This window comes from Nerophis lumbriciformis, linkage group LG13 (assembly GCF_033978685.3).
Source record: "Nerophis lumbriciformis linkage group LG13, RoL_Nlum_v2.1, whole genome shotgun sequence".
NCBI lineage: Eukaryota > Metazoa > Chordata > Actinopteri > Syngnathiformes > Syngnathidae > Nerophis > Nerophis lumbriciformis.
In genome coordinates this window covers 20,951,448-20,979,195 of record NC_084560.2, presented here as the reverse complement: position 1 = coordinate 20,979,195, position 27,748 = coordinate 20,951,448, and the positions used below count along the sequence as shown (strand labels likewise).

The 27,748-nt window shown below is 41.4% G+C and overlaps 1 protein-coding gene across 2 annotated transcripts in view; it reads left to right on the top strand.

The window, feature by feature from the left end:
• Positions 1–24,056, top strand: part of kcnj3a (potassium inwardly rectifying channel subfamily J member 3a) — a 143,835-nt gene extending 119,779 nt beyond the window's left edge. The window contains exons 3-4 of one of the 2 annotated variants that reach the window (XM_061971535.1): positions 9,253–9,729; positions 23,380–24,056. In XM_061971535.1, coding sequence (XP_061827519.1) covers positions 9,253–9,729; positions 23,380–23,423 — 521 coding nt within the window. In that variant the 3' untranslated portion in view covers positions 23,424–24,056. Of the gene's footprint in view, positions 1–9,252; positions 13,999–23,379 lie in introns of those variants that run through there. The other variant, XM_061971534.1, reaches the window with a different exon arrangement.
• The last annotated feature ends 3,692 nt before the right edge of the window (positions 24,057–27,748 follow it).

Sequence of the window (27,748 nt, the reverse complement as noted above, 5' to 3'; positions counted from 1 at the left end):
CGAATGAGTTTACAAACAGTGCACATCCGAATATTGAATCTAAAGTGTGGTTAACATTTGGATAAAAAAAATAAAATAAAAAATGAATGGTCCGTTGGATAAAAGTATGGTCATTTTTAATGTTTGTACCTGTTGTGATGGCAACGAGAGACTCAAGCCGGCGTTGAGGAAGCTACTGATGGTAAGTTGGGTCTGGAAGTCTTTCAAATTAGTTAGCAGACCTAGTAACTAATTTGAAAGACTTCCAGACCCAACTTAGCCACAACTCTGCGAAGTAATCGCATCAACAACTACACTGTTCATTAGGGATTTATACCTAGTACCGGTATATTTTAGTACCGGTTTCTAATGGGGTCAGTTCGTCTGGTTCGTGAAGATACTGCTTCTGGTATTTTTTTTTATCCAGCTGGTTGTCGTATTTATGACACACTGTCACATTCAGTTCAGCTGCCACTGCATACACATGACAAATCAGCTAGGAATAATTACAAATAAGAAGCAACACCACACAAAAGTTTGTAACAGAACAATTAGTCCTCAAATGTTTCAAGTGAAAGCCACTTAAAGGGCAACTGCACTTTTTTTTGGAATTTTGCCTATTGTTCACAATCATTATTATTATTGCGACGTTAGGCTTATAACAAACCCCGTTTCCATATGAGTTGGGAAATTGTGTTGGATGTAAATATAAACGGAATACAATGATTTGCAAATCATTTTCAACCCATATTCAGTTGAATATGCTACAAAGACAACATATTTGATGTTCAAACTGATAAACTTTTTTTTTTTTTGCAAATAATCATTAACTTTAGAATTTGATGCCAGCAACACGTGACAAAGAAGTTGGAAACGGTGGCAATAAATACTGATAAAGTTGAGGAATGCTCATCAAACACTTATTTGGAACATCCCACAGGTGAACAGGCAAATTGGGAACAGGTGGGTGCCATGATTGGGTATAAAAGTAGATTCCGTGGAATGCTCAGTCATTCACAAACAAGGATGGGGCAAGGGTCACCACTTTGTCAACAAATGCGTGAGCAAATTGTTGAACAGTTTAAGAAAAACCTTTCTCAACCAGCTATTGCAAGGAATTTAGGGATTTCACCATCTACGGTCCGTAATATCATCAAAGGGTTCAGAGAATCTGGAGAAATCACTGCACGTAAGCACGTGACCTTTGATCCCTCAGGGTGTACTGCATCAACAAGCGACATCAGTGTGTAAATAATATCACCACATGGGCTCAGGAACACTTCAGAAACCCACTGTCAGTAACTACAGTTGGTCGCTACATCTGTAAGTGCAAGTTAAAACTCTCCTATGCAAGGCAAAAACCGTTTATCAACAACACCCAGAAACGTCGTCGGCTTCGCTGGGCCTGAGCTCATCTAAGATGGACTGATACAAAGTGGAAAAGTGTTCTGTGGTCTGACGAGTCCACATTTCAAATAGTTTTTGGAAACTGTGGACGTCGTGTCCTCCGGACCAAAGAGGAAAAGAACCATCCGGATTGTTATAGGCGCAAAGTTGAAAAGCCAGCATCTGTGATGGTATGGGGGTGTATTAGTGCCCAAGACATGGGTAACTTACACATCTGTAAAGGCGCCATTAATGCTGAAAGGTACATACAGGTTTTGGAGCAACATATGTTGCCATCCAAACAACGTTACCATGGACGCCCCTGCTTATTTCAGCAAGACAATGCCAAGCCACGTATTACATCAAGTGCGGGTACTAGACTGGCCTGCCTGTAGTTCAGACCTGTCTCCCATTGAAAATGTGTGGCGCATTATGAAGCCTAAAATACCACAATGGAGACCCCCGGACTGTTGAACAACTTAAGCTGTACATCAAGCAAGAATGGGAAATAATTCCACCTGAGAAGCTTAAAAAATGTGTCTCCTCAGTTCCCAAACGTTTGCGGAGTGTTGTTAAAAGGAAAGGCCATGTAACACAATGGTGAACATGCCCTTTCCCAACTACTTTGGCTCGTGTTGCAGCCATGAAATTCTAAGTTAATTATTATTTGCAAAAAAAAAATAAAGTTTATGAGTTTGAACATCAAATATGTTGTCTTTGTAGTGCATTCAATTGAATATGGGTTAAAAAGGATTTGCAAGTCATTGTATTCCGTTTATATTTACATCTAACACAATTTCCCAACTCATATGGAAACGGGGTTTGTAGTACATTTAGCACACCCCTTATGGTTGAGGAATTCACATTAGTCTAATAATTTTGGTCTTGACCTCTGTATGTATGATAAGATTATTCGCAGATATTCAAGATGCAACCTTTTAATCAAATTTGAATAATAGGATATTGAGACTGATTTGGTGGATTTAAAGATCCCTTTTTTATTTAGAAATTAAATTGTAAATGGGTATTTGGTGGGTAGATTTTGAAATGTATTGTATTTTGGATATTATATGATGATGTATATTTTAACTATTTTTGCAGAACAGACTTTGATTATAATAAAAAAAGAATAATGCAATACAAAATGATGTCTGTCTGTAAATAAATAAATACAAAAAAATAAAAAATAAAACAATTATAAAAGAAGTGAAGACTGATGTATTTTTTTTAAATTCATTCGAAATAAATGAAGTGTTTGAGCTTCTACACTGAAGCTGCTGTTTAGTTAACGTGGTGGCACCTAATTGTATCTTGCACTTGTTACTGTGGTGTTATAACACCTACGTGATGCACAGCTTGCTTTTCGCTGTATTTAATAGTTGCGACCTGAGCAAACAACAGTAAATACCTGGTGCCTTTTCCAAAAGTGTTTTGTTTACATCTTCTTTTCTTTAAGTTGCAATGCCTCGAAGTTAATACTTCTACTATTTGCTCGTAATTAATACAGGCACCACCTGTTGTATATGTGTCTATTTGAAAAATAAACACATGACATTTTGTTCTGACATGATAATTTAATTTTCTTTTCACCATGCAAAGCTTCCATCTGCAAATTGCATTGAATTAGAAGAATTAGAAGAGAATGACCCCTGTGGAGCCCAGCAAAATCCAGGGCCGGGAGATGGCAGTAGTGGGGCAGTACAAGTACCTGGGAGTCCACTTGAACAGCAGACTGGACTGGAAGGAAACCAGCAAAGCTGTATACAAGAAGGACATGAGCAGACTCTTTTTTTCCTGAGGAAGCTTAGGTCCTTTAATGTGTGTAGCAAGCTTTTTTCAGTCTGTTGTGGCCAGTGCCCTGTACTTTGCAGTGGTTTGTTGGGGGAGCAGCACCAGCAAAAAGGGACTTAAACCGGATTGACAAACTGATCCGGAAAGCCGGCCAAACTATTGGCATGCAGTTAGAGTTGTTTGTGTCAGTGAGGGACAGGAGGATGCTGGACAAACTGCTGGTCATCATGGACAATCCTGCCCACCCACTCCACCAGACCATTGAGGGACAGCGGAGCTCATACTCCAACAGGCTCCTTCAGCTTTGTTGCCAGTGTTCGATTCAAGAACTTCTTCTTTCCGCACTCCATCCAGCTGAAAATCACTGGCCATACAGCAATAGATGATATCTGTCTATTACCTGACCGCTTCTATGTTAGCTACCTCTCTTTGTTGATAATGTATATTTTCTGCTGAATCTACTCTCTATTTTATGCTGCCCTTTGAATGAGTGATGGGTTCTTAAATGATTGGGTTATTAGGGACCGCAATGTCCCTTTGGGACAGAGGACCCTATTGTTATTGTAAGGTTTTATTATTATTATTCCGCCGCCTCTTTGAGCTGTAATTTGACCCCCTTAACATGCTTCAAAACTCACCATCAGGACTGGCGAAAATTGCGATCTTATCAAAAAACCAAACCCCAAAACTCAAGATTGCGCTCTAGCGCCCCCTAAGAAAAAACACAGACAAAACTGCTTGTAACTTCCGGTAGGAATGTCGTAGAGACATGAAACAAAAACCTCTATGTAGACCTCGATTTCATACTTGACATCTTTCAGCAAAAATCAACAGGAAGTTGGCAATTCCCCCTTCAAAACAAAAGTTTACTAAAAACAGTCACTTTTGCCTCTTTGAGCTATAATTTGACCCCCTTAACATGCTTCAAAACTCACCAAACTGATCACACACATCAGGACTGGCAAAAATTGCGATCTAATAAAAAAAAAACAATCCCAAAACTCAAAATTGCGCTCTAGCGCCCCCTAGGAAGAAAACACAGACACAACTGCTCCTAGGTGTCACGTGGGGGTCGCATATTCATGCGGGATCGTTCCTTCAGTGCACCACGGACACTCCGGACAAAGACGTGAGGGTAAGATATGATTTATTTACATAAATCATGGCAAACTGAAAACAAGCAAAAGAAAGCCGAACGCACAGGAAGCTAACGCTAAACTTAGCACAGGACTCTGGAACAGGAAAAACAAACCAACGTGATTGTAGCTTACCGCAAACAAGGAGCACAGGACGAGAGAACAGAAAGGCAGGCTTAAATAGTGTCAGTGATGGAAAACAGGTGCGCGTCAGGAACACAAGCGGCAGATGAAAATAATAAGTAACCATGGTGACGAAACAAACTCACAGGTGCACAAGCAATAACTAAAGGAGTCCAAAACTAACCAAACATAACCAAACAAAACATGATCCGACCACGGATCATGACACTAGGAAGAAAACTCAGACAAAACTGCCTGTAACTTTCAGTAGGAATGTCTTAGAGACATGAAACAAAAACCTCTATGTAGGTCTCACTTAGACCTACATTTCATATACTGACAACCCCCAGCAAAAATCAAGAAGAAGTTTGCAATTCCCCCTTCAAAACAAAAGTTTTGTAAAAAACGGTCATCTTTTTTCAAACATTATCTCCTCTGAGCGTGTTTGTCGTGTCGGCATCAAACTAACACCGGAGAGAGATTGAACCCTTCTAATTAAAAGTTGACCAAAGAGTTTTAATTACTGCTCCGGTTTGAATTTTATGTGCCGTCAAAGTCGGTCCCGTCCATCGCTGCTTGCAGCTTTAATTATTATTATTATTATAGTATCCGTATATAAACGATAATCAGATCAATAGTTATTTTTGAATTTTTCTTATCATTACAAAATACTTTTTGGCCATTTTTCAATCAAACAATCAATCAAACTTTATTTATAAAGCACTTTTTATACATAAAAGAAATGCAACGCAAAGTGCTTTACAAGGTTAAAAACAATACCCCAGTGACCCATATCCGCACGGACACAGATACCAAACACACACACACACACACACACACACACACACACACACACACACACACACACACACACACACACACACACACACACTACTATATGGACAAATGAGTGCATGGCAGAGTACAGAGGAGACATGTGAGTAAACACTATCACAGGAGCCATCTGCACCATTTTTGTTACTGTTTACAAAGTCAAGGAGTAAGTCTCTGAATACAGGAAAGCTTTGAGGGCAAAACCCAAATGATTAAAATGGGAGCCAATAGTAGTTTTTGCTTTTGTTTACTTATTTATTGTGTTAAAACATTGTATGTAGCATTCAATATCAGAAATGTAATGTTTCATCTGATTTAGAACAACCAGCAAATTCTACATTTGAGCTGCGTTGAGTTGAGTTTGTGTTTATTTCGAACATGCATGCATACAACATGATACATCACACATGCATGCATACAACATGATACATCCCACATGCATGCATACAACATGATACATCACACATGCATGCATACAACATGATGCATCACAATTTCCAGTTTCTCTATTCAACATGTTCGAAAAGGAGCAGGAAGAAGCAGAGCTTATTTAATCCTACCCCTTTTCCTTTACATAGCAGTTGCTGAGACTTTTGTTCACTTCCTGTTCTCAATTTATTTTTACCTTATACTCAATAAGTAACAACAATACAAATAAATAATAATTGGTGAAGTAAGTTATATTTCATATGGTGAGATGAGTAAGATTATCTAAAAAATGAATGGATGGATGAAATAAATTCAGAATTTTTATCATGGTTCTTCTTCTTTGTACTTTGTAAACACTTTAAGTTTGAAGAGTTTCTTGAAGTTGATCATATTAGTACATTGTTTGATTGCTTTGCTTAATCCATTCCATCATTTAATTCCACATACTGATATGCAGAAAGGTCTTAAGTGTTGTACGTGCGTACAAATGTTTTAAATTCCATTTTTCTCTACGATTATATTCCTCCTCTTTCGTTGAGAATAATTCTCGGAATTGTTACCTGACTAAATCGTCATTTAGTCAGGTAAGCTTTATATAAAAATGTATTATTGTGTTTAATGTAGTTTATTGCTTTAAAACATTTTAAGTTCTGTGGATCGGATCTGAGGCCAAAAAAACGGCTAGGGATTGGGGGCCAAATATTTTCAACGGCACATCCCTTATTATTATTTTTTTAAAAATGCATGAATGCCGCTCTAATAACACCTGACATTCTCTGCAATATACAAGGACATATGGTAAACGGGTTATACTTGTATAGCGCTTTTCTACCTTCAAGGTACTCAAAGCGCTTTGACACTATTTCCACATTCACCCATTCACACACACATTCACACACTGATGGCGGGAGCTGCCATGCACGGCCCATCAGGAGCAAGGGTGAAGTGTCTTGCTCAAGGACACAACGGACGTGACGAGGTTGGTAGAAGGTGGGGATTGAACCAGGAACCCTCAGGTTGCTGGCATGGCCACTCTCCCAACGGCGCCACGCTGTCCCCCTATATAAAAAAAACTGTTTACTCATGCAGTGTTTTTCAACCTTTTTTGAGCCAAGGCACATTTTTTGAAATCATTAAAAAAACGAAACTCAGTTGACAGTAAAAAGTCGTTGTCGCAATCGTTGGATATGACTTTAAACCATAACCAAGCATGCATCAATATAGCTCTTGTCTCAAAGAAGGAGTACTGTCACCACATGTCACAATTGGAGTTTTTTGCTGTTTTCCTGTGTAGTGTTTTAATTCTTGTCTTGCGCTCCTATTTTGGTGGCTTTTTCTCTTTTTTTTGGTATTTTCCTGTAGCAGTTTCATGTCATCCTTTGAGCGATATTTCCCACATCTACTTTGTTTTAGCAATGAAGAATATTTCAGTTGTTTTTATCCTTCTTTGTGAGGACATTGTTGATTGTCATGTCATGTTCGGATGTACATTGCGGATGCCGTCTTTGCTCCACAGTAAGTCTTTGCTGTCGTCCAGCATTCTGTTTTTGTTTACTTTGTAGTCAGTTCAGTTTTAGTTTCGTTCTGCATAGCCCTCCCTAAGCTTCAATGCCTTTTCTTAGGGGCACTCACCTTTTGTTTATATTTGGTTTAAGCATTAGACACCTGTTTACCTGCACCCTGCCTCCCGCTGTTTCCGACATCTACAAAGCAATTAGCTACAGGCTGCCACCTACTGATATGGAAGAGTATTACACGGTTACTCTACCGAGCTCTAGACAGCACCGACACTCAACAACAACACATAATTTGCAGACTATAATTACTAGTTTGCAAAAAATATTTTTAACCCAAATAGGTGAAAGTAGATAATCAGTGGTTGAAAAACACTGTACTAATGGATCCTCTACTTCATGTCTGAACATACTTGCCAACCTTGAGACCTCCGGTTTCGGGAGGTGGGGGGTGGGGGTGGGGGGCGTGGTTGGAGGGTGGGGCGGGGGCGTGGCTAAGATATATAGATATAAGAAATACTTGACTTTCAGTGAATTCTAGCTATATATATATATATATATTTTATTACATATATATATATATATATATATATATATATATATATATATATATATATATATATATATATATATATATATATATATAAATAAAAGAAATACTTGAATTTCAGTGTTCATTTATTTACACATATACACACACATAACACTCATCTACTCATTGTTGAGTTAAGGTTTGAATTGTCCATCCTTGTTCTATTCTCTGTCACTATTTCAGAACACACACATTATACAAATATACATTATAAAATCAATAAGAAAACGGGAGCTCTAATTTGGGAGTCTGAATTATGATCAGAAGTTCCTATAAAAACATTGCGCACTCACGCCGCCTTTTTGTATTGATTACTGCAGCTGTGCACTGGATTCATTCACAAATACAAACTACAACTCACAAACACTTTAGAGTTAGGCTCCACCATCAGAATGTGTACTTAAACTTATAAAGATCACATGGATATTATTCAGTGAGTTAATTCACCAAAACTAACCTGTTATACAGAAGGAAAAAGCACACAGGACGTTTCAATTGTTCACAGACTGGTCGCTCTCATCAGAATGAAAAGACACTTCCGGTCTGCAGGTGATAGCCTTCAATTGGGAAGAAACGCCCTACTGCCCCCTATTGACCAATGTGAATACTGATAAATGTGTAATGACAGCTCCAAAAACGAATTCAAACCACAAAATAAAATAAATAAATCAACACAAAAATGTGACACATTATGGGTGGGTCACATATGCATGTACAGTAGATGGCAGTATTTTCCTTTTTAAAAGTGTCACAACATTGCTGTTTACGGCAGACGAACTGCTTTACGGTAGACAAAAACTTGACTGCTGTTGTTGTGTGTTGTTACCGCGCTGGGAGGACGTTAATGAAACTGCCTAACAATAAACCCACATAAGAAACCAAGAACTCGCCCTCGATCATTAGCTGTTTAGATTGTGGGAAAGTGGACGTGTGAACAGGCTGTCAACACGTCACTCAGGTCCGCATGGAGCTGGAGGGGGCGTGGCCTCCAGCTCCGCCTGAATTTCTGAAGATTTTCGGGAGAAATTTTGTCCCGGGAGGTTTTCGGGAGAGGCGCTGAATTTCGGGAGTCTCCCGGAATATCCGGGAGGGTTGGCAAGTATGTGTCTGAACGAAATCCAAACAACCTTGTGCTAATTTTGGGGATAACTTGTCCTTTTTTTATGAGTCACCCTGCAAAATTTCGTAAACATCCGCTTTAATAAGTGGAAATCAATCATAAGCTTTTATTTTGGCAGCTGTGCCCGCGATGTGTTGCTGGGTGAAAATGACAATGCCGCTCCAAAACCAAAGTGTGGATTGTAATGGAGGAGTGCCAAGCCTGTGATTAAAGTACCACCGCGTTTAATCATCTCCAAACATTACGCTCTGTTGTGGCAACACAATGGCGGATAATTTGCTGTAATTGTTCGAGGCCTAGAGTCGATCTCTCGGAGCAATGCGACGTTTCATCCTGTGTTTCTTGCAGGGATGACCTGCCAAGCGAGGACGTCCTACACCGAGGACGAGGTCCTGTGGGGACACCGCTTCTTCCCGGTCATCTCCTTGGAGGAAGGCTTCTTCAAGGTGGACTACTCGCAGTTCCACGCCACCTTCGAGGTGCCCACCCCTCCCTACAGCGTGAAGGAGCAGGAGGAGGCCCTTCTCCTCTCCTCGCCCCTCATGGCCCCGTCGCTGTGCAACAGCGGGGAGAAGAACAGCTCCCTGGACTGCTTGGAGACCCTGGAGGACAATGACAGCACCACCAAGCTGCCTGCCAAGCTCCAGAAGATCGCGGGGCGGGACGGCCTGCCCAAGAAGCTCCTGAGGATGAGCTCCACCACCTCAGAGATGACGTACAGTTTTGGAGACCTGCCCATGAAGCTGCAGCGAATCAGCTCGGTCCCTGGGGTCTCCGACGACAGGCACGGCGGGAAGGTCTCCAAAATAAGCACGGAGCCCATCAGTAAGTCTGTGGCGGACTTGCCTCCTAAGCTGCAGCGACTGGCAGGGGGCAGGATGGACGGACACCTACCGCCCAAACTTAGAAAGATGAATTCAGATCGCTTCACATAGAGCGAGCTCTTTTAACTCCTTACCGTGTTCTCTCCTGACTTTGCCAGTTGAAAAATATTCCTCTTATATCAAAAGATGTGCACAAGCAGCTTATGTCCAGCAGGTGTACAGTCGTGGTCAAACGTTTACATACACTTGTGAAGAACATTATGTCATGGCTGTCTTGAGTTTCCAGTTTTTGTTTCATCTGACCACACAACTTTCCTCCAGAAGGTCTTATCTTTGTCCATGTGATGTCAGATGAAACCCAAAATTGAGCTGTTTGGCCACAATAGGAGGAATTGGAGGAGAAAAGGTGAGGCCTTTAGTCCCAGGAACACCATTCCTACCGTCAAGCATGGTGGTGGTTGTATTAAGCTCCGGGCCTGTTTTGCTGGCAATGGAACTGGTGCTTTACAGAGAGTAAATGGGACAATGAAAAAAGAGGATTACCTTCAAATTCTTCAGGATAACCTAAAATCAACAGGTTGGGTCTTGGGTGCAGTTGGGTGTTCCAACAGGACAATGACCCCAAACTAGAGATGTTTGATTGATTGAAAATTATGAATCCAGTTAGACACGGAATGAATAAGAATCGCGGTTCAGATGTGAATTGATTTTTATGTGCACCCCTAATTAGAGATGTCCGATAATATCGTCCGATAAATGCGTTAAAATGTAATATCGGAAATAATCGGTATCGTTTTTTTTATTATCTGTATCGTTTTTTTTGTTTTTTTTTGTTTTTTTTTATTAAATCAACATAAAAAACACAAGATGCACTTACATTTAGTGCACCAACCCAAAAAACCTTCCTCCCCCATTTACACTCATTCACACAAAAGGGTTGTTTCTTTCTGTTATTAATATTCTGGTTCCTACATTATATATCAATATATATCAATACAGTCTGCAAGGGATACAGTCCGTAAGCACACATGATTGTGCGTGCTGCTGGTCCACTAATAGTACTAACCTTCAACAGTTAATTTTACTCATTTTCATTAATTACTAGTTTCTATGTAACTGTTTTTATATTGTTTTACTTTCTTTTTTATTCAAGAAAATGTTTTTAATTTATTTATCTTATTTTATTAATTTTTTTTTAAAGAACCTTATCTTCACCATACCTGGTTGTCCAAATTAGGCATAATAATGTGTTAATTCCACGACTGTATATATCGGTTGATATCGGTATCGGTTGATATTGGTATCGGTTGATATCAGTATCGGTAATTAAAGAGTTGGACAATATCGGATATCGGCAAAAAGCCATTATTGGACATCCCTACCCCAAACACACGTCAAAAGTGGTAAAGGAATGTCTAAATCAGGCTAGAATTAAGGTTTTAGAATGGCTTTCCCAAAGTCCTGACTTAAATGTGTGGACAATGCTAAAGAAACAAGTCCATGTCAGAAAACCAACAAATTTAGCTGAACTGCACCAATTTTGTCAAGAGGAGTGGTCAAAAATTCAAGCAGAAGCTTGTGGATGGCTACCAAAAGTGCCTTATTGCAGTGAAACTTGCCAAGGGACATGTAAGCAAATATTAACATTGCTGTATGTATACTTTTGACCCAGCAGATTTGCTCACATTTTCAGTAGACCCATAATAAATTCATAAAAGAACCAAACTTCATGAATGTTTTTTTGTGACCAACAAGTATGTGCTCCAATCACTCTATCACAAAAAAAAAGAAAATAATTGTAGAAATGATTGGAAACTCAAGACAGCCATGACATGATGTTCTTTACAAGTGTATGCAAACTTTTGACCACGACTGTAAGTGTACATCAATGACGGAAGACTCTTGTTGGGACGGTATACAATTAGCACAATCAGGCATGTGAGAAGAAAACAGCGCATGTAGAACCCAATCTCAATAATTTCCCGGCATGACATTAACCGATGTTTGTAGTAAAAAAAAAGAAAAAGAAAAACAAAAACAAAAAAAATGAATTTCATTCGTAAATCTTCTGATGGAGTGAGTGGGGAAAAAATTGCACAAAGCCATATAATTTCAAACCGACATAATTCTAATTTGTGGCACTCATTTGTTTTGAGTTTCTTGCTTTGGTTGTTTAATGTGAAGTTGTGATTGCATGCTCCTCTTATTGACTATACAAAAAGGTAATAGACAACGATGTTTAGCCTTAACTATATTACCTTGTTTCCATTTTCATGCTCTTTCAGGAACCTAGGGCCTGATCTACTAAGATCCAAATGCCAGGCGCTAAACGGCGTGTGAAGAAAATTGCTTGACTATTACTGGGCGTGTTGCGTGCGATCTACTAAGACAGCGCGTACAATTCACAACAACTGCAAAAGTGACGCAGGGCGCCTTATTTAAAATAGTTGTATTTTTTTTTTTTTACTGTGGCAGCCACCATGGAGACACTCATTTACTGCACATTAATGTTACCACGCTCCTACCTGTGGTGTTCTGCTATGTTTTCAAACATGCAGCAGAACCTTATGCACCACTTTTACTGGGCATTTTAGAGGCAGTGTATCAAGAAAACCCACATTTTTGAGCGTGCAAAAGAAAATGCATATTGCAACAGTTTATTTTTTATATACAAACCCCGTTTCCATATGAGTTGGGAAATTGTGTTAGATGTAAATATAAACGGAATACAATGATTTGCAAATCCTTTTCAACCCATATTCAATTGAATGCACTACAAAGACAAGATATTTGATGTTCAAACTCATAAACTTTATTTTTTTTTTGCAAATAATAATTAACTTAGAATTTCATGGCTGCAACACGTGCCAAAGTAGTTGGGAAAGGGCATGTTCACCACTGTGTTACATCACCTTTTCTTTTAACAACACTCAATAAACGATTGGGAACTGAGGAAACTAATTGTTGAAGCTTTGAAAGTGGAACTCTTTCCCATTCTTGTTTTATGTAGAGCTTCAGTCGTTCAACAGTCCGGGGTCTCCGCTGTCGTATTTTACGCTACATAATGCGCCACACGTTTTCAATGGGAGACAGGTCTGGACTGCAGGCGGACCAGGAAAGTACCCGCACTCTTTTTTTACGAAGCCACGCTGTTGTAACACGTGCTGAATGTGGCTTGGCATTGTCTTGCTGAAATAAGCAGGGGAGTCCATTAAAAAGACGGCGCTTAGATGGCAGCATATGTTGTTCCAAAACATGTATGTACCTTTCAGCATTAATGGTGCCTTCACAGATGTGTAAGTTACCCATGCCTTGGGCACTAATGCACCCCCATAACATCACAGATGCTGGATTTTGAACTTTGCGTCGATAACAGTCTGGATGGTTCGCTTCCGCTTTGGTCCGGATGACACGATGTCGAATATTTCCAAAAACAATTTGAAATGTGGACTCGTCAGACCACAGAAGACTTTTCCACTTTGCATGAGTCCATCTTAGATGATCTCGGACCCAGAGAAGCCGGCGGCGTTTCTGGATGTTGTTGATAAATGGCTTACGCTTTGCATAGTAGAGCTTTAACTTGCACTTACAGATGTAGCGACCAACTGTATTTAGTGACAGTGGTTTTCTGAAGTGTTCCTGAGCCCATGTGGTGATATCCTTTAGAGATTGATGTCGGTGTTTGATACAGCGCCGTCTGAGGGATCGAAGGTCACGGTCATTCAATGTTGGTTTCCGGCCATGCCGCTTACGTGGAGTGATTTCTCCAGATTCTCTGAACCTTTTGATGATATTTCGGACCGTAGATGTTGAAATCCCTAAATTTCTTGCAATTGCACTTAGTTTAAGAACAACGTTTCTCAGTTTGACTATTTGCTCACGCAATTGTGGACAAAGGGGTGTACCTCGCCCCATCCATTCTTGTGAAAGACTGAGCATTTTTTGGGAAGCTGTTTTTATACCCAATCATGGCACCCACCTGTTCCCAATTAGCCTGCACACATGTGGGATGTTCCAAATAAGTGTTTGATCAGCATTCCTCAACTTTATCAGTATTTATTGTCACCTTTCCCAACTTCTTTGTCACGTGTTGCTGGCATCAAATTCTAAAGTTAATGATTATTTGCAAAAAAAAAAAAATGTTTATCAGTTTGAACATCAAATATGTTGTCTTTGTAGCATATTCAACGGAATATGGGTTGAAAATGATTAGCAAATCATTGCATTCCGTTTATATTTACATCTAACACAATTTCCCAACTCATATGGAAACGGGGTTTGTATATATATATATATATATATATATATATATATATATATATATATATATATATATATATATATATATATATACATATATATACGAAAAAGCAAAAAACGCCAGCAGACACCAACTTAATTCGTTTTAAATCAACCTATTAAGTCGACCAGCAGCTATAAAATTAGAAAATGATATTGCTGAATAGACCTTTTTTTTGACGGCCCATTTATGTTGACAAGCACATGTCGAACGGAGCTCGAGTTAGATCACCTCCTTTCTCGCAACCCTTTCTGCACTAACATTTCAAACTTGTTAAACAAAGATGCAAAAAAAAGCATGCAGATAAATCACACTGCATGTGCTCAATAATTGTATTTGCATTTTCTCCAACAAATATTTAGGGCATTTAGGCAATATTCTGCATATACATGAAGACAGACACACTAAATGGATTGCAACTCTTATTTTGCTCATTTAAGAGACTCAATCCTAAATTTAGTAAATCAACATTGCCTGCACTATCAGATTTGCGCATGTTTGATCACACGCAAACCTTTAGTAGATCAGGCCCCTGCAATTATGCGGCGTGCGATCTCACCACTTTGTTTGTTTGAGCAAACACTGAATATTTTCTCACACGATCTTTCGTCCGACCTGAAACACACAAAACCGTTTATTAAAGTCCAATTTCATTTCCAAAGGGCTCAGTCCCTGTACTTGATAAGCACAATGCAATTATTGTATATGGTTCTCTCATTATATTTAGCATTTCAGGGCATTTTCTTAGAAATTACACTGTTTGGGGCAGTCGATCAGTACTGTACAAAAAAAAATAAAAAATCAACATAAACTAAAAGAAACGTGTTCGGTAGAGTTAGAAGGTGCATTCTCCTCTCCGTGATGAAAGCAATAATATGAAGACCATATTTTTAAAGCCACAGCTTCTACCACATCATTATTTACTGAACCCATCCCACCACATTTGGTTCTCTCTAACTGCATTGAAATGTTGTATGATACCTTTCAGGAATAAAGATCTAACAAAAGTGTTTAGCGCTCCTTGACTACATGGTATATGCACGCTCTACCCGTTCCGATCAATTACATACCTCAAAATCAGATTACAGTTGACAGTTGGCCACTCGCTGGCATTCCGAGCGCTGGTTACCGAGGTAACACAGCCGCTCTCGGTGTCCCATTTTTTCATCTGCCAATCAACAGTGCTCTCGGGTCCCGCCAGCGGTCATCTGGTTTTGCTGTTTGAAAGCATTCAGTTCCATACTGGCCGAATTTTTGCATTCTAGCTACATTTTCTTGGCAATGTATCGGCTTTTGTCCGCTTGACTCATGGTCAGGCATTATTATCCATCATATCACTTTTTTCCCCTCTGGCGTCACGACAATCATTTGTACGAAAATAAATCAGAATCAGAAATACTTCATTAATCCATCCATCCATCCATCCATCTTCTTCCGCTTATCCGAGGTCGGGTCGCGGGGGCAGCAGCCTAAGCAGGGAAGCCCAGACTTCCCTCTCCCCAGCCACTTCGTCCAGCTCTTCCTGTGGGACCCCGAGGCGTTCCCAGGCCAGCCCGGAGAAATAGTCTTCCCAACGTGTCCTGGGTCTTCCCCGTGCCCTAAACACCTCCCTCGGGAGACGTTCGGGTGGCATCCTGACCAGATGCCCGAACCACCTCATCTGGCTTCTCTCGATGTGGAGGAGCAGCGGCTTTACTTTGAGCTCCCCCCGGATGGCAGAGCTTCTCACCCTATCTCTAAGGGAGAGCCCCGCCACCCGGCGGAGGAAACTCATTTCGGCCGCTTGTACCCGTGATCTTGTCCTTTCGGTCATAACCCAAAGCTCGTGACCATAGGTGAGGATGGGAACGTAGATCGACCGGTAAATTGAGAGCTTTGCCTTCCGGCTCAGCTTCTTCTTCACCACAACGGATCGATACAGCGTCCGCATTACTGAAGACGCCGCACCGATCCGCCTGTCGATCTCACGATCCACTCTTCCCTCACTCGTGAACAAGACTCCGAGGTACTTGAACTCCTCCACTTGGGGCAAGATCTCCTCCCCAACCCGGAGATGGCACTCTACCCTTTTCCGGGCAAGAACCATGGACTCGGACTTGGAGGTGCTGATTCTCATCCCAGTCGCTTCGCACTCGGCTGCGAACCGATCCAGTGAGAGCTGAAGATCCTGGCCAGATGAAGCCATCAGGACCACATCATCTGCAAAAAGCAGAGACCTAATCCTGCAGCCACCAAACCAGATCCCCTCAACGCCTTGACTGCGCCTAGAAATTATGTCCATAAAAGTTATGAACAGAATCGGTGACAAAGGGCAGCCTTGGAGGAGTCCAACCCTCACTGGAAACGTGTCCGACTTACTGCCGGCAATGCGGACCAAGCTCTGGCACTGAGCATACAGGGAGCGGACTGCCACAATCAGACAGTCCGATACCCCATACTCTCTGAGCACTCTCCACAGAATTTCCCGAGGGACACGGTCAAATGCCTTCTCCAAGTCCACAAAACACATGTAGACTGGTTGGGCAAACTCCCATGCACCCTCAAGGACCCTGCTGAGAGTATAGAGATGGTCTACAGTTCCACGACCAGGACGAAAACCACATCATTAATACCAGAGGGGAAATTGAGATGTTCAGCACAATCCCATTCAAGAGCAGACAAACATTACAGGGGGACAGAACAGGATCGCTGACGGGTCTGCCAACTTCCGGCGCCCCTTACAAAAATGGCGAGAAACAGGTAAACGCTGGGGAGGGGTGAGAAAAAAAAAATCAGTCTAAGCCTGAGGCCAAGGGAAAAAAAACTCATAGCCATAGCACACATAAACGTGTGTAAGAGGGAAACATCAAAGAACACAAGGGACATTAAAGACATTAAAAGAGCAGAGCTGATGCAACCTACTGTTGCGTTCGTACCAGTTCTTCCTCCAAGGGAATTTAAGTTACTGGTCAATCCCAAGTTCTTTTGAATCAATCAATCAATCAATGTTTATTTATATAGCCCTAAATCACAAGTGTCTCAAAGGGCTGCACAAGCCACAACGACATCCTCGGTACAGAGCCCACATAAGGGCAAGGAAAAACTCAACCCAGTGGGACGTCGATGTGAATGACTATGAGAACCTTGGAGAGGACCGCATATGTGGGTAGCCCCTCCCCCCCTCTAGGAGAGACCGAATGCAATGGATGTCGAGTGGGTCTGACATAATATTGTGAGAGTCCAGTCCATAGTGGATCCAACATAATAGTAAGAGTCCAGTCCATAGTGGGGTCAGCAGGAAACCATCCCGAGCGGAGACGGGTCAGCAGCGCAGAGATCTTCCCAACCGATACACAGGCGAGCGGTCCGCCCCGGGTCCCGACTCTGAACAGCCAGCACTTCATCCATGGCCACCGGACCTGTGTGTCTCCCCCTCCACAAGGGATAGGGGGGAGCAGAGGAGAAAGGAATAGAAACGGCAGATCAACTGGTCTAAAAAAAGGGGGGCTATTTAAAGGCTAGAGTATACAAATAAGTTTTAAGATGGGACTTAAATGCTTCTATTGAGGTAGCATCTCTAACTGTTACCGGGAGGGCATTCCATAGTACTGGAGCCCGAATAGGAAACGCTCTATAGCCCGCAGACTTTTTTTGGGCTCTGGGAATCACTAATAAGCCAGAGTTCTTTGAACGCAGATTTCTTGCCGGGACATATGGTACAATACAATCAGCAAGATAAGATGGAGCTAGACCTTGTAGTATTTCAAATGTATGTAGTAAAACCTTAAAGTGGCATCTTAAGTGCACAGGAAGCCAGTGCAGGTGAGCCAGTATAGGCGTAATATGATCAAACTTTCTTGTTCTTGTCAAAAGTCTAGCAGCCGCATTTTGTACCAACTGCAATCTTTTAATGCTGGACATAGGGAGACCCGAAAATAGTACATGACATATGAGCTGAGTATGAATGATGACCCCCAACAGAATAGGTATATTGCAATTTATTCCAAAGCCTTGTGAGACCAACCTAAAAACAACACATTCAATCTGCGTCGCCCAGTTGATCCAACATTATTACGGAAGCGCCCTCTTCTTCAATATGCCAATAGCCCCCACCCTCCCTAGCTGGACTACACAAGTTCATTGTTCAACTCAGGATGAGATAACAGAGAGAGAAAGGGAGTACTCCAACTCCCTAAATTCCACAGCTCAAGGTAACTCACAGTGCATTAGCGGGCATAAGAAGAAGAAAAAATAGAAAGAGTACAAATGGAAAACACTAGCTATTTCAAATATGACTATAGAAAGAAATAACTCTTAAATATGTATATATATATATCTCCTCCGTCACTACACACAGCCACAAAAGTAAAACAACAACAAACAAACATATACACTGCGGTGGCCTTTGCGGTCTTCCACGCCATCGTCTGCTGGGGTGGGTGGAAGCATGGCCAGAGACAACAAAGCAACCAAGCGAGCCGACTCCACCCTCGGCCGCCCACCAACTCTCGGCCAGTGTCCAGTCCGCATGGATGAGCGAGGATGCGTCCAAGGAGACCGAGGTGTCCGATACCTGCTCATTCAGCCAAGACACTGTGAAGTTCTTCCGTCCCGGCGCTCAGCACCAGCTCCGCAGCCCTGTCTCTTCATGTGCATCTCCTCCAGTCTCTCCAAACGGACTCTGGTGTGGCAGAGACCCAGCAGCTGGTCTCTGTGGCCAAAAAGCTCCTGGGAGGCAGATCCGGAAGTTCCTGCATCTTGGGGGTCACAACTACAGCAGCCAGTGACGTGCGGTGAGGTTGATGGCTGGTGAGGCACTGACTTCATCACAGTCAGATTTACAAACATATGAACCCTAAAGAGTATCTTATTCACCATTTGATTGGCAGCAGTTAACGGGTTATGTTTAAAAGCTCATACCAGCATTCTTCCCTGCTTGGCACTCAGCATCGAGGGTTGGAATTGGGGGTTAAATCACCAAAAATGATTCCCAGGCGCGGCGCCGCTGCTGCCCACTGCTCCCCTCACCTCCCAGGGGGTGATCAAGGGATGGGTCAAATGCAGACGACAAATTTCATTACACCTAGTGTGTGTGTGACAATCATTGGTACTTTAACTTAACTTTAACTTTACACATACAAACTGTAGCACACAAAAAAGCACATTTAATAAAAAAAACTTTATTATGGTCTTACCTTTACTTAGAAATTAAGTCCATGCGCAGCAACTAAAGCCCTCACTTAAACTTTCCACGTGCAAGATTGAATCTATTTAAAAAAGTGTAACCGAGGGTTTATAAATGTTGCCTATACTGTATGAAACTACAAAATAACAAACACCGAGGCTTCAGTTTACACGAGGACCACTTTATTTACCTTCTTTCAAAAACCTCCGCAACGTGACATCACTTCCGCTCTTAGCGCCTTCAAAATAAGAGCTCAAGGCATATACTGTATAACAGCGCATAACAGGAACTTAACATCACAAAGAGGAAAGCCCATGAAAATAGGTTACAAAAGTTATTTAATAAGAAGCCAAAAAGTGCAAAAACAATAATGTTCGTGTTGGAGGAGTTGTGAATTAGATGCAGACTGCAGGTGTACCTAATGTTGTGGCCCTGCAGTCATTCACAACTCCTCCAACACGAACATTATTGTTTTTGCACTTTTTGGCTTCTTATGAAATAATTTTTTTTAAATAGATTCAATCTTGCACGTGGAAAGTTTAAGTGTGGGCTTTAGTTGATATAACAATTCTACGGCGGGGGTGCAGGAGGCGGGATTACTGGAGCCTCAGCCAGTGCGTCTTTTGCAGAAGTTTTATGATCGCTCAGCACAAGAAATACGTTACACACATACAGTTGTTGACAAAATACACTGTACATTATATACCTCAGCTAACTAAACTATGGAAATGTATAATATAGTTCATATAGCAATACAGTCTCACTGCACAGCAGGCCAGCAGTTAGCCGAGTCCGGAATCCATGTTGAGGCACTGAGTGACGTGCCTCAACTGGCTGCTGTTCACCGCACCGTCTCTTCTCAGTATTTGAACGGCAAATGTGAAAATTCAGCGATTTTGAATAAAAATAATCTAAAACTGGTGAAGTTAAATGGAAAATAACTTTATATTATAATCACTGGATGCATATAACAATTTAATATATTTTTTTTCTTTTTACATTTTTTTTCTTTCCATGATGGCAGGTGAGGCCCCGCCTCACCTGCCTCTAGTGACTGCACGTCACTGACAGCAGCCATTTGTGACCTTGTCAATAGCATCGATTTATATGACCTAATCCAAACACAACAATCATTTGTACGAAAATCAAGAATGTAGGATTTACAATATTATAAGGAAACAATGGGAGACATTTCCGTTAGCATTGATTTAACCAAACTATAGCAAACAGACTGAACAACAACACATACAACTTTGTCCGAGGAGGGGGACCTTAAACGATGGTTTAGTGTGGCTGAAACGGGGCTTAGGCTAAATAATTATCCGTTGAAGGGGTTAAACGACTGAGTGTAGACATAGCCTTAGTGTACATCCAATTGTACTGAGATCCAAGAGCATAAACATTTCCAGAAAGGATGAAATATGATGGTCCACAGTATCCACTCCACACTGATCCTGAACATGTGTTCCAGCAGATAACAAGAACACAACCCTGTCAGGTATATGAGTAAAATACATTATCATTGTATCAGTCAGTGTATGTTTTTGCCTCACTGACAACATATGCAGAATACTGCAAATATATGCAAAATATGTTTCTAAATCAGGGCCAAAAGTATGTCAGATAAGGGCTTCTGCGCCAATAAAAAGGCAGTGTCACTGCCAGGAAAACTGTTCCTCTGGCACTTTCATTGTTTTGATCATACCCTGTGAAATCAGTGCTGCGGTTCATAATTCACAATGCACTCCTTTTCTCTCTGCCACATACAAATAATAAGAGGATTTTATTTTATTTATTTATTTTTTTTTTAAAGCGAGGCTTTGTAGGGCTTACGGAGATAAAATCAAGGCTGTGAAAGAAGCACCTACAGCTTAGTCAATGTGTGTCTTTAACCTTGTCCTGTGAATCTTGAAAGCAAAACCAATCAGAATAGCAGAATTGCTGCAGCCACAAAAGTGGAGCGTTCATGCCGTCATGACCGACCTGAATCAACACTTGCTCTGCCAGAATACACTACCCCTTTATCGCCAAGGACATCTCTGCTGCCTCGTATTCTTTTGTCACACAGGCAGCCACATGTCTACAGTACAGAAATGGAATTTCAATATTAAAGTCGTTGACGCAAATACTGACTCAAAATGGAAAAGATATGGCCATCAATGAAATTGATGTTGGCTGCAGCCGGGGGTTAGTGCGTCTGCCTCACAATACGAAGGTCCTGGGTTTGATCCTGCGCTCGGGATCTTTCTGTGTGGAGTTTGCATGTCCTCCTCGTGACTGCGTGGGTTCCCTCCGGGTACTCCGGCTTCCTCCCACCTCCAAAGACATGCACCTGGGGATAGGTTGATTGGCAACACTAAATTGGCCCTAGTGTGTGAATGTGAGTGTGAATGTTGTCTGTCTATCTGTGTTGGCCCTGCGATGAGGTAGAAAATGGATGGATGGATGTAGATGCCAGTGACGTGCGGTGAGGTTCATGGCTGGTGAGGCACTGACTTCATCACAGTCAGATTTACAAACATATGAACCCTAAAGAGTATCTTATTCACCATTTGATTGGCAGCACAAGAAATACATTACACACATACAGTTGTTGACAAAATACACTGTACATTATATACCTCAGCTAACTAAACTATGGAAATGTATAATATCATTCATATAGCAATAGGTCTCACTGCACAGCAGGCCAGCAGTTAGCCGAGTCATTGCGCAATCCACGGTGAGGCTAAACTCAGTGACGTGCCTCAACTGGCTGCTGACTCACCGCAAGTCTCTTCTCAGTATTTGAACGGCAAATGTGAAAATTCAGCGATTTTGAATAAAAATAATCTAAAACTGGTGAAGTTAAATGTAAAATAACATTATAGTATAATCACTGGATACATATAACAATTTTTTTTTCTTTTTAAATTTTTTTTCTTTCCATGATGGCAGGTGAGGCCCCCGCATAAGCATCAACCAGTGACTGCAAGTCACTGGTTGATGCTTATATTTACTATGCAGATTTACCTTACAAAAGAGAAGTGTGGGATACTTCTCTTGTTGCCTTATTTGTATTTGACTTTATTCAATGGATTTATATCAAGGTTTGGTGCAGCCGGACCGGAGCAGGAGGGGATAGAAAGAGAAAAAAAGAAAGACAGAGGGGGGAAATGTGGGTACAAGAGGGGATAAGACAGAGAGACAAACACAACAACAACAACAACAACAGAACAGCATCAGCAAATACAATATGTACAAATATGGTACGAAAAGTGATAGCAAAAGAGCAGTTAGTGAAGTAAATATTAATAACACAGAAATGACAATGAACATTATTACACAACAAATGGAGCATTAAAATACCAATACCAAATTAAAATACCAATACCAAAAACCTACTCAGTGGTTAGAGTGTCCGCCCCGAGATCGGTAGGTTGTGAGTTCAAACCCCGGCCGAGTCATACCAAAGATGATACAAATGGGACCCATTACCTCCCTGCTTGGCACTCAGCATCAAGGGTTGGAATTGGGGGTTAAATCACCAAAAATGATTCCCGGGCGCGGCACCGCTGCTGCCCACTGCTCCCCTCACCTCCCAGGGGGTGAACAAGGGGATGGGTCAAATGCAGAGGACACATTTTACCACACCTAGTGTGTGTGTGTGACAATCATTGGTACTTTAACTTTAACTTTAACTAAAAAGAAATAGCACTATTGATAATGAATAATAACAATAATTACCTCTGTTATCAACAATACAGTTGCAACAAAACATATATGTATTGATACTTTGAATTACAAAAGAAAGCAGATAAATGGAGGGGAAGAAAGAGAAGCGAACTGTAATAACCTTGTAGATTGTTATAGTAACAATAGGTTAAGCTTTGTCAGTGTGCCGTGTCTTACCCAGTTTCCCCTAGGGCAACAATGTTAAACTATGTTTGATGAAACGTGATTATTTGCATGACTGTATGTGTGCATATGTGCTTGTATATGTACAGTATGTGTATATGTATGTTTGTACAGTGAGTGTGCGTGTAGATGTATGCACCGTGAGTGTGTATGTATGTACTGTATTTGTGTATGTATGTGGGAGCGTAGGTACCTATGTATGTGGGTAAGTACCAATGTGTGCGCCTATGTATGTATTAATGAATCAATATACATATGTGTGTATATATGTATGTATAATTGTATAACAGCGACAGGAACCCCAATGTCCAGCTCGGCAGGGCCAGCGGCATAGACACACAGCAGAGGACAAGGCACGGGAGAAGCAGGGGACAGCCAGCACCCAGGCCAGCTACCTGCCCACCCCACGCGGGCAGAAAGACGGGACGCCCCACCTCGACGGGTCCAGAGACTACCGGCAGCTGGACGGGAAGACCGCCCCCACCCACCAGCAACCGGGCCCCGACGATACCAACCCCCCCCAGGAGAGCACGGCGGGGCCCGCCCCACCCAAGTTGGCGACCGCAGGACCGCCCAGCCCGGGGCCACGGGACCCACCCACCCCACCTGCAGGGACCCCAACGATGGAGATGGAACATCCAGCAACTGCCTTGGCAGATCCTCCCCCTGAGGGAAGGGAAAGAAAAAAGGAGATCACAGACACGCTGACACACAGAGTCACTAACCCAGCAGCTGGCCGGCTTGCAGCACTGCGGAATACTCTGCAGCGCAACGAGCTGCCACGATAGATGTGGGGACTAGACCCAGCAGGCCCCAACCAAGACAGGCATCCGAAAGGAGTGGACAGTGGGACCCAGGGGCCTCAGAAACACAGCCCGACTGCAGTAGCCTGAGGCGCCGACACCCGCCAGACAAGTAGGCCCCAAGAGCGCCTCCCCCTAAAAAGAAAAAAAATTAATAAATAAATAAAAAAAGTACAAAAATATATATATACAGTATATATATATAAATATATATATATATATATATATATATATATATATATATATATATATATATATATATATATATATATATACTGTATACACAAATACACAAATTATTTGAATTGTGGTTTTTGCTTCTGTCTATTTATGCATACTATTGACTTTGTTTTGATCTAATAAATGTATGAAATAAAAGAGAACAAGGAATTTGTTTAAATATTGTGTTGATATTGTTAAACCGCCAATATCACTCACAATAAATTAATTGAAAAATTTACAATTAATACATGTGATTGGTATCGGCCAATCTCACTCATGGATGATCGTATTGGAACCAGCAGTATTAAACCCTGATCAAACATCGTTAGTGTCAAGTTAAAGACTGTACACAATATATATTATGAGAGAGACTTCCTTTTACTCTCATTCAAATTTTAACTTTACAGTACAGATAAGAACAACATTTCATTGCATTAGCTCGTTGTAGTGCAGAATAAAAGAGCAATAATGTGCAGATATAAATAAATAGATTACTGTACAGATACATATATTGCACTTTTGCATATGCATCCACGTTTATGGATGTATGTTATATTGTCTTTATATTCCAGCCAGTTAATCCGTTTTTTGGGGGGGAATTGAGGGAATTATTTTAATGTGTTCAAGAGTCTTATGGCCTGAGGGAAGAAGCTGTTACAGAACTTGGAGGTTCTGCTACGGAGGCTGCGGAACCTCTTTCTAGAGTCCAGCAGTGAAAACAGTCCTTGGTGGGGGTGGGAGAAGTCTCTACAGATTTTCTGAGCCCTGGTCAGGCAGCGGCTTTTTGCGATTTCCGGATAGGAGGAAGAGGAGTCCTGATTATCTTTTCCGGCGTCCTCACCACTCTCTGCAGATACTTCCAGTCCATACAGAGATGCAGTTGGTCAGTAGGCTCTCTATAGTGCCTCTGTAGAATGTGGTGAGAATGGGGGTAGGGAGCCGTGCTCTTTTTATCCGACGCATGAAATGCATGCGCTGCTGAGCTCTTTTTCCAAGAGCTCCGGTGTGTCAGTTATCTGCACCCCCAGGAAGTTGGTGCTGCTTACGATCTCCACTGCTGTGCCGTTGACGAAGAGTGGAGCGTGGCTGGACTGATGCCTCCTGAAGTCGACGATGATCTCCTTGGTCTTGTCGATGTTCAGGACCAGGTTGTTGGTTCTGCACCAGTCAACCTGGTTATATTTCTTAACTTCAATGTTTCAGTGTATCGATGGCATATTAAAGTGAGGCCTCACCTAAAAAGCTTATTATATAAACATAAATTCTTCAACACACTTCTAAAAATGATTTCATTTCCATGTTTTTCCTTTGAACACTCTTTTGTACAATTTCTCATCTGCTGCAAGGATTTTTCTACCCAAAAAGTGAGCCTTGCTTATATTTCCAGGATTGGTGAAGGCATTAAATAGACAATTTTCTCCTTGAGTACACAATTGCTTGTTAAAAGAGCCTGAAGTGGGCCAAAAAATGTTGTCCATGCTATCGCTTATAATCCACCCAATAATCAGCATGAGTGGGCCTATTCATAACTACATTATGAAGCATCAGTATTCCACTGAGTGAAGTGGATATCTTTTTTTGTCTTTTAGTTGCTGTTAAATTCTTTGTTCAATCATCTCATCCAAGTGAACTTCAACAAAGTAATGATTGTACTATTCACCTTTTTTTAATAATAAATTTAAATGACATGACATTTGTCTGTTATCAGCCATCAAGCAAAAGCCAAGATATTACTTTGCTGGACTGCAAAGATATTTTTTCTAATATCGTAACCTTTAGCTCATCCGAGTGTTGTGCCAGGAATCAATATAACAGGAACAAAAGTCAATTAAAAAGAAAACGGGTGTTCTATCATGTCATCAAACGCCAGTAGATTAGTATCGCTCAGTCACTAGTCTGCTCTTGAATATCAATGAGTGAGTAAAGTTAATTCTGGGGAGGACTGACACTAAGGGGCGGATTAAAATGCTTGAGAGTATAAAAGTGAACACCAGAGGCGAGCGGCTAATGTTCTTGTCGGAATCTGTCAGGACTTGTTTTACAATCAAGCACACTTCCTTACATCCCTCAACTCCTGCTGTCACAGCTGATTATCTGGGCTTTGTTGTGTATCGGAAACCCAGAAGATCTATATTTTTCTGTCAGGATGACGCCTGCTACATATCAATAGACACTTGCTGGAGTGTCAGTCTCACTGATCAACTGGAACATGTGTGCTTTTTTTTTTTTTTTACATTGGGATGTCCTTTAAATCAGCTTTTTAAGGCTCCTCTAAGGCCCCGTTTACACTAAGGTTATCCAGGGTAAATCCCACCTAACCTTATCCGTGTCCACACACAACAATGCCACCGTTTAAGATCCCCTCACCCCTCCGTCCGCCGGCGCAACGCGACCTAATACGTATGCTTGGAAAATGCGCACGTCATAGTCACCTCCAGTGTTGCTTTGTGTGAAAGTTTTTAAATTTAAGTTATCTGAACAATATCCAGTGTTGTGGTATTTCAATTAAATGGAATCCAGTGTGCTGTGGGGCCCTATTGTAGTGAATCACACCCAAGCATCATAAATTAATCAAATCCTTAATAAACACGTGAAAGTAAACAATGTGACTAATAACATTTTACATCAATCAATCTAGGGATCTAGATATCTGGTCAGGACACTCCTCACTCTTTTGCCTTCACCTTCATTGTCCATTCGTTTTTGGTGACTTTATATACTCTGGACCTAGACGTTGAGTTCGCGACATACATGGCGGACAATAACTGATACCAGTGTTTCCCACACATTCATTTATTTGTGGCGGCCCGCCACGAAAGAATTACGTCCGCCACCACAAATGGATTTTTCGGCTTTTGACTCGCTCGACCGCTCATAAAAGCAATGGGACTCTGTCTGTGAATGTACCTTGTAGTTACAACTCCGGTGCAGTAGGTGGCGGTAGCCTACTATGCATTGTAACTCCGCCAATAGCACTTAATTCACCTGGTGGGCCAGAAGAAAAAGACGAAGAAGACGAAGAAGACGAAGACGAAGACGGACGGGCGGACGGGATCAAAATACGAGGGTAATACAGGTTATAGGTAGATAGGTTATAGCTACATCGCTCGCGGCTCGTCATATATTTAACGTTAATCCGCGATTTCACCGAGCGTTTCATTGACGGTAAGCAGCCTGATGCTGCTTCATTAACGTCCGGGGCAGACGCACGTAGTAACAGTCACGTGATACCATACCGACGAGCTAACGTGTCCAGGTTATAACCCTTTTGTCAGTAAACACACGTGGAGACGGTGCTTCAGATACTACATTAATACTCAAGCTAAAATGTCCACTGCAGCATGTGAATGCAATGAAAAGAATAGAATCTGAGCCAACCAGCTGTTAAAATGTTGTCCAGGTTAATGTTTTGGCCATTAAAGGCCCTTCATTTCAAGATTTCAACTGTGATCGGGCTTTAAACATGTGGCTGACCTGTTCAGATGGGTGTAACTGCTACTGGTCAAATAATGTGAAATAGCATTTAATTTTACATGTATGCAATGCCATTTAAATGTAATTATAGATAATGATAATAATAAATACTGTGTAGTGTTGTAAATAGTCAACGGGAAGAATTTTAGTAAGATATAAG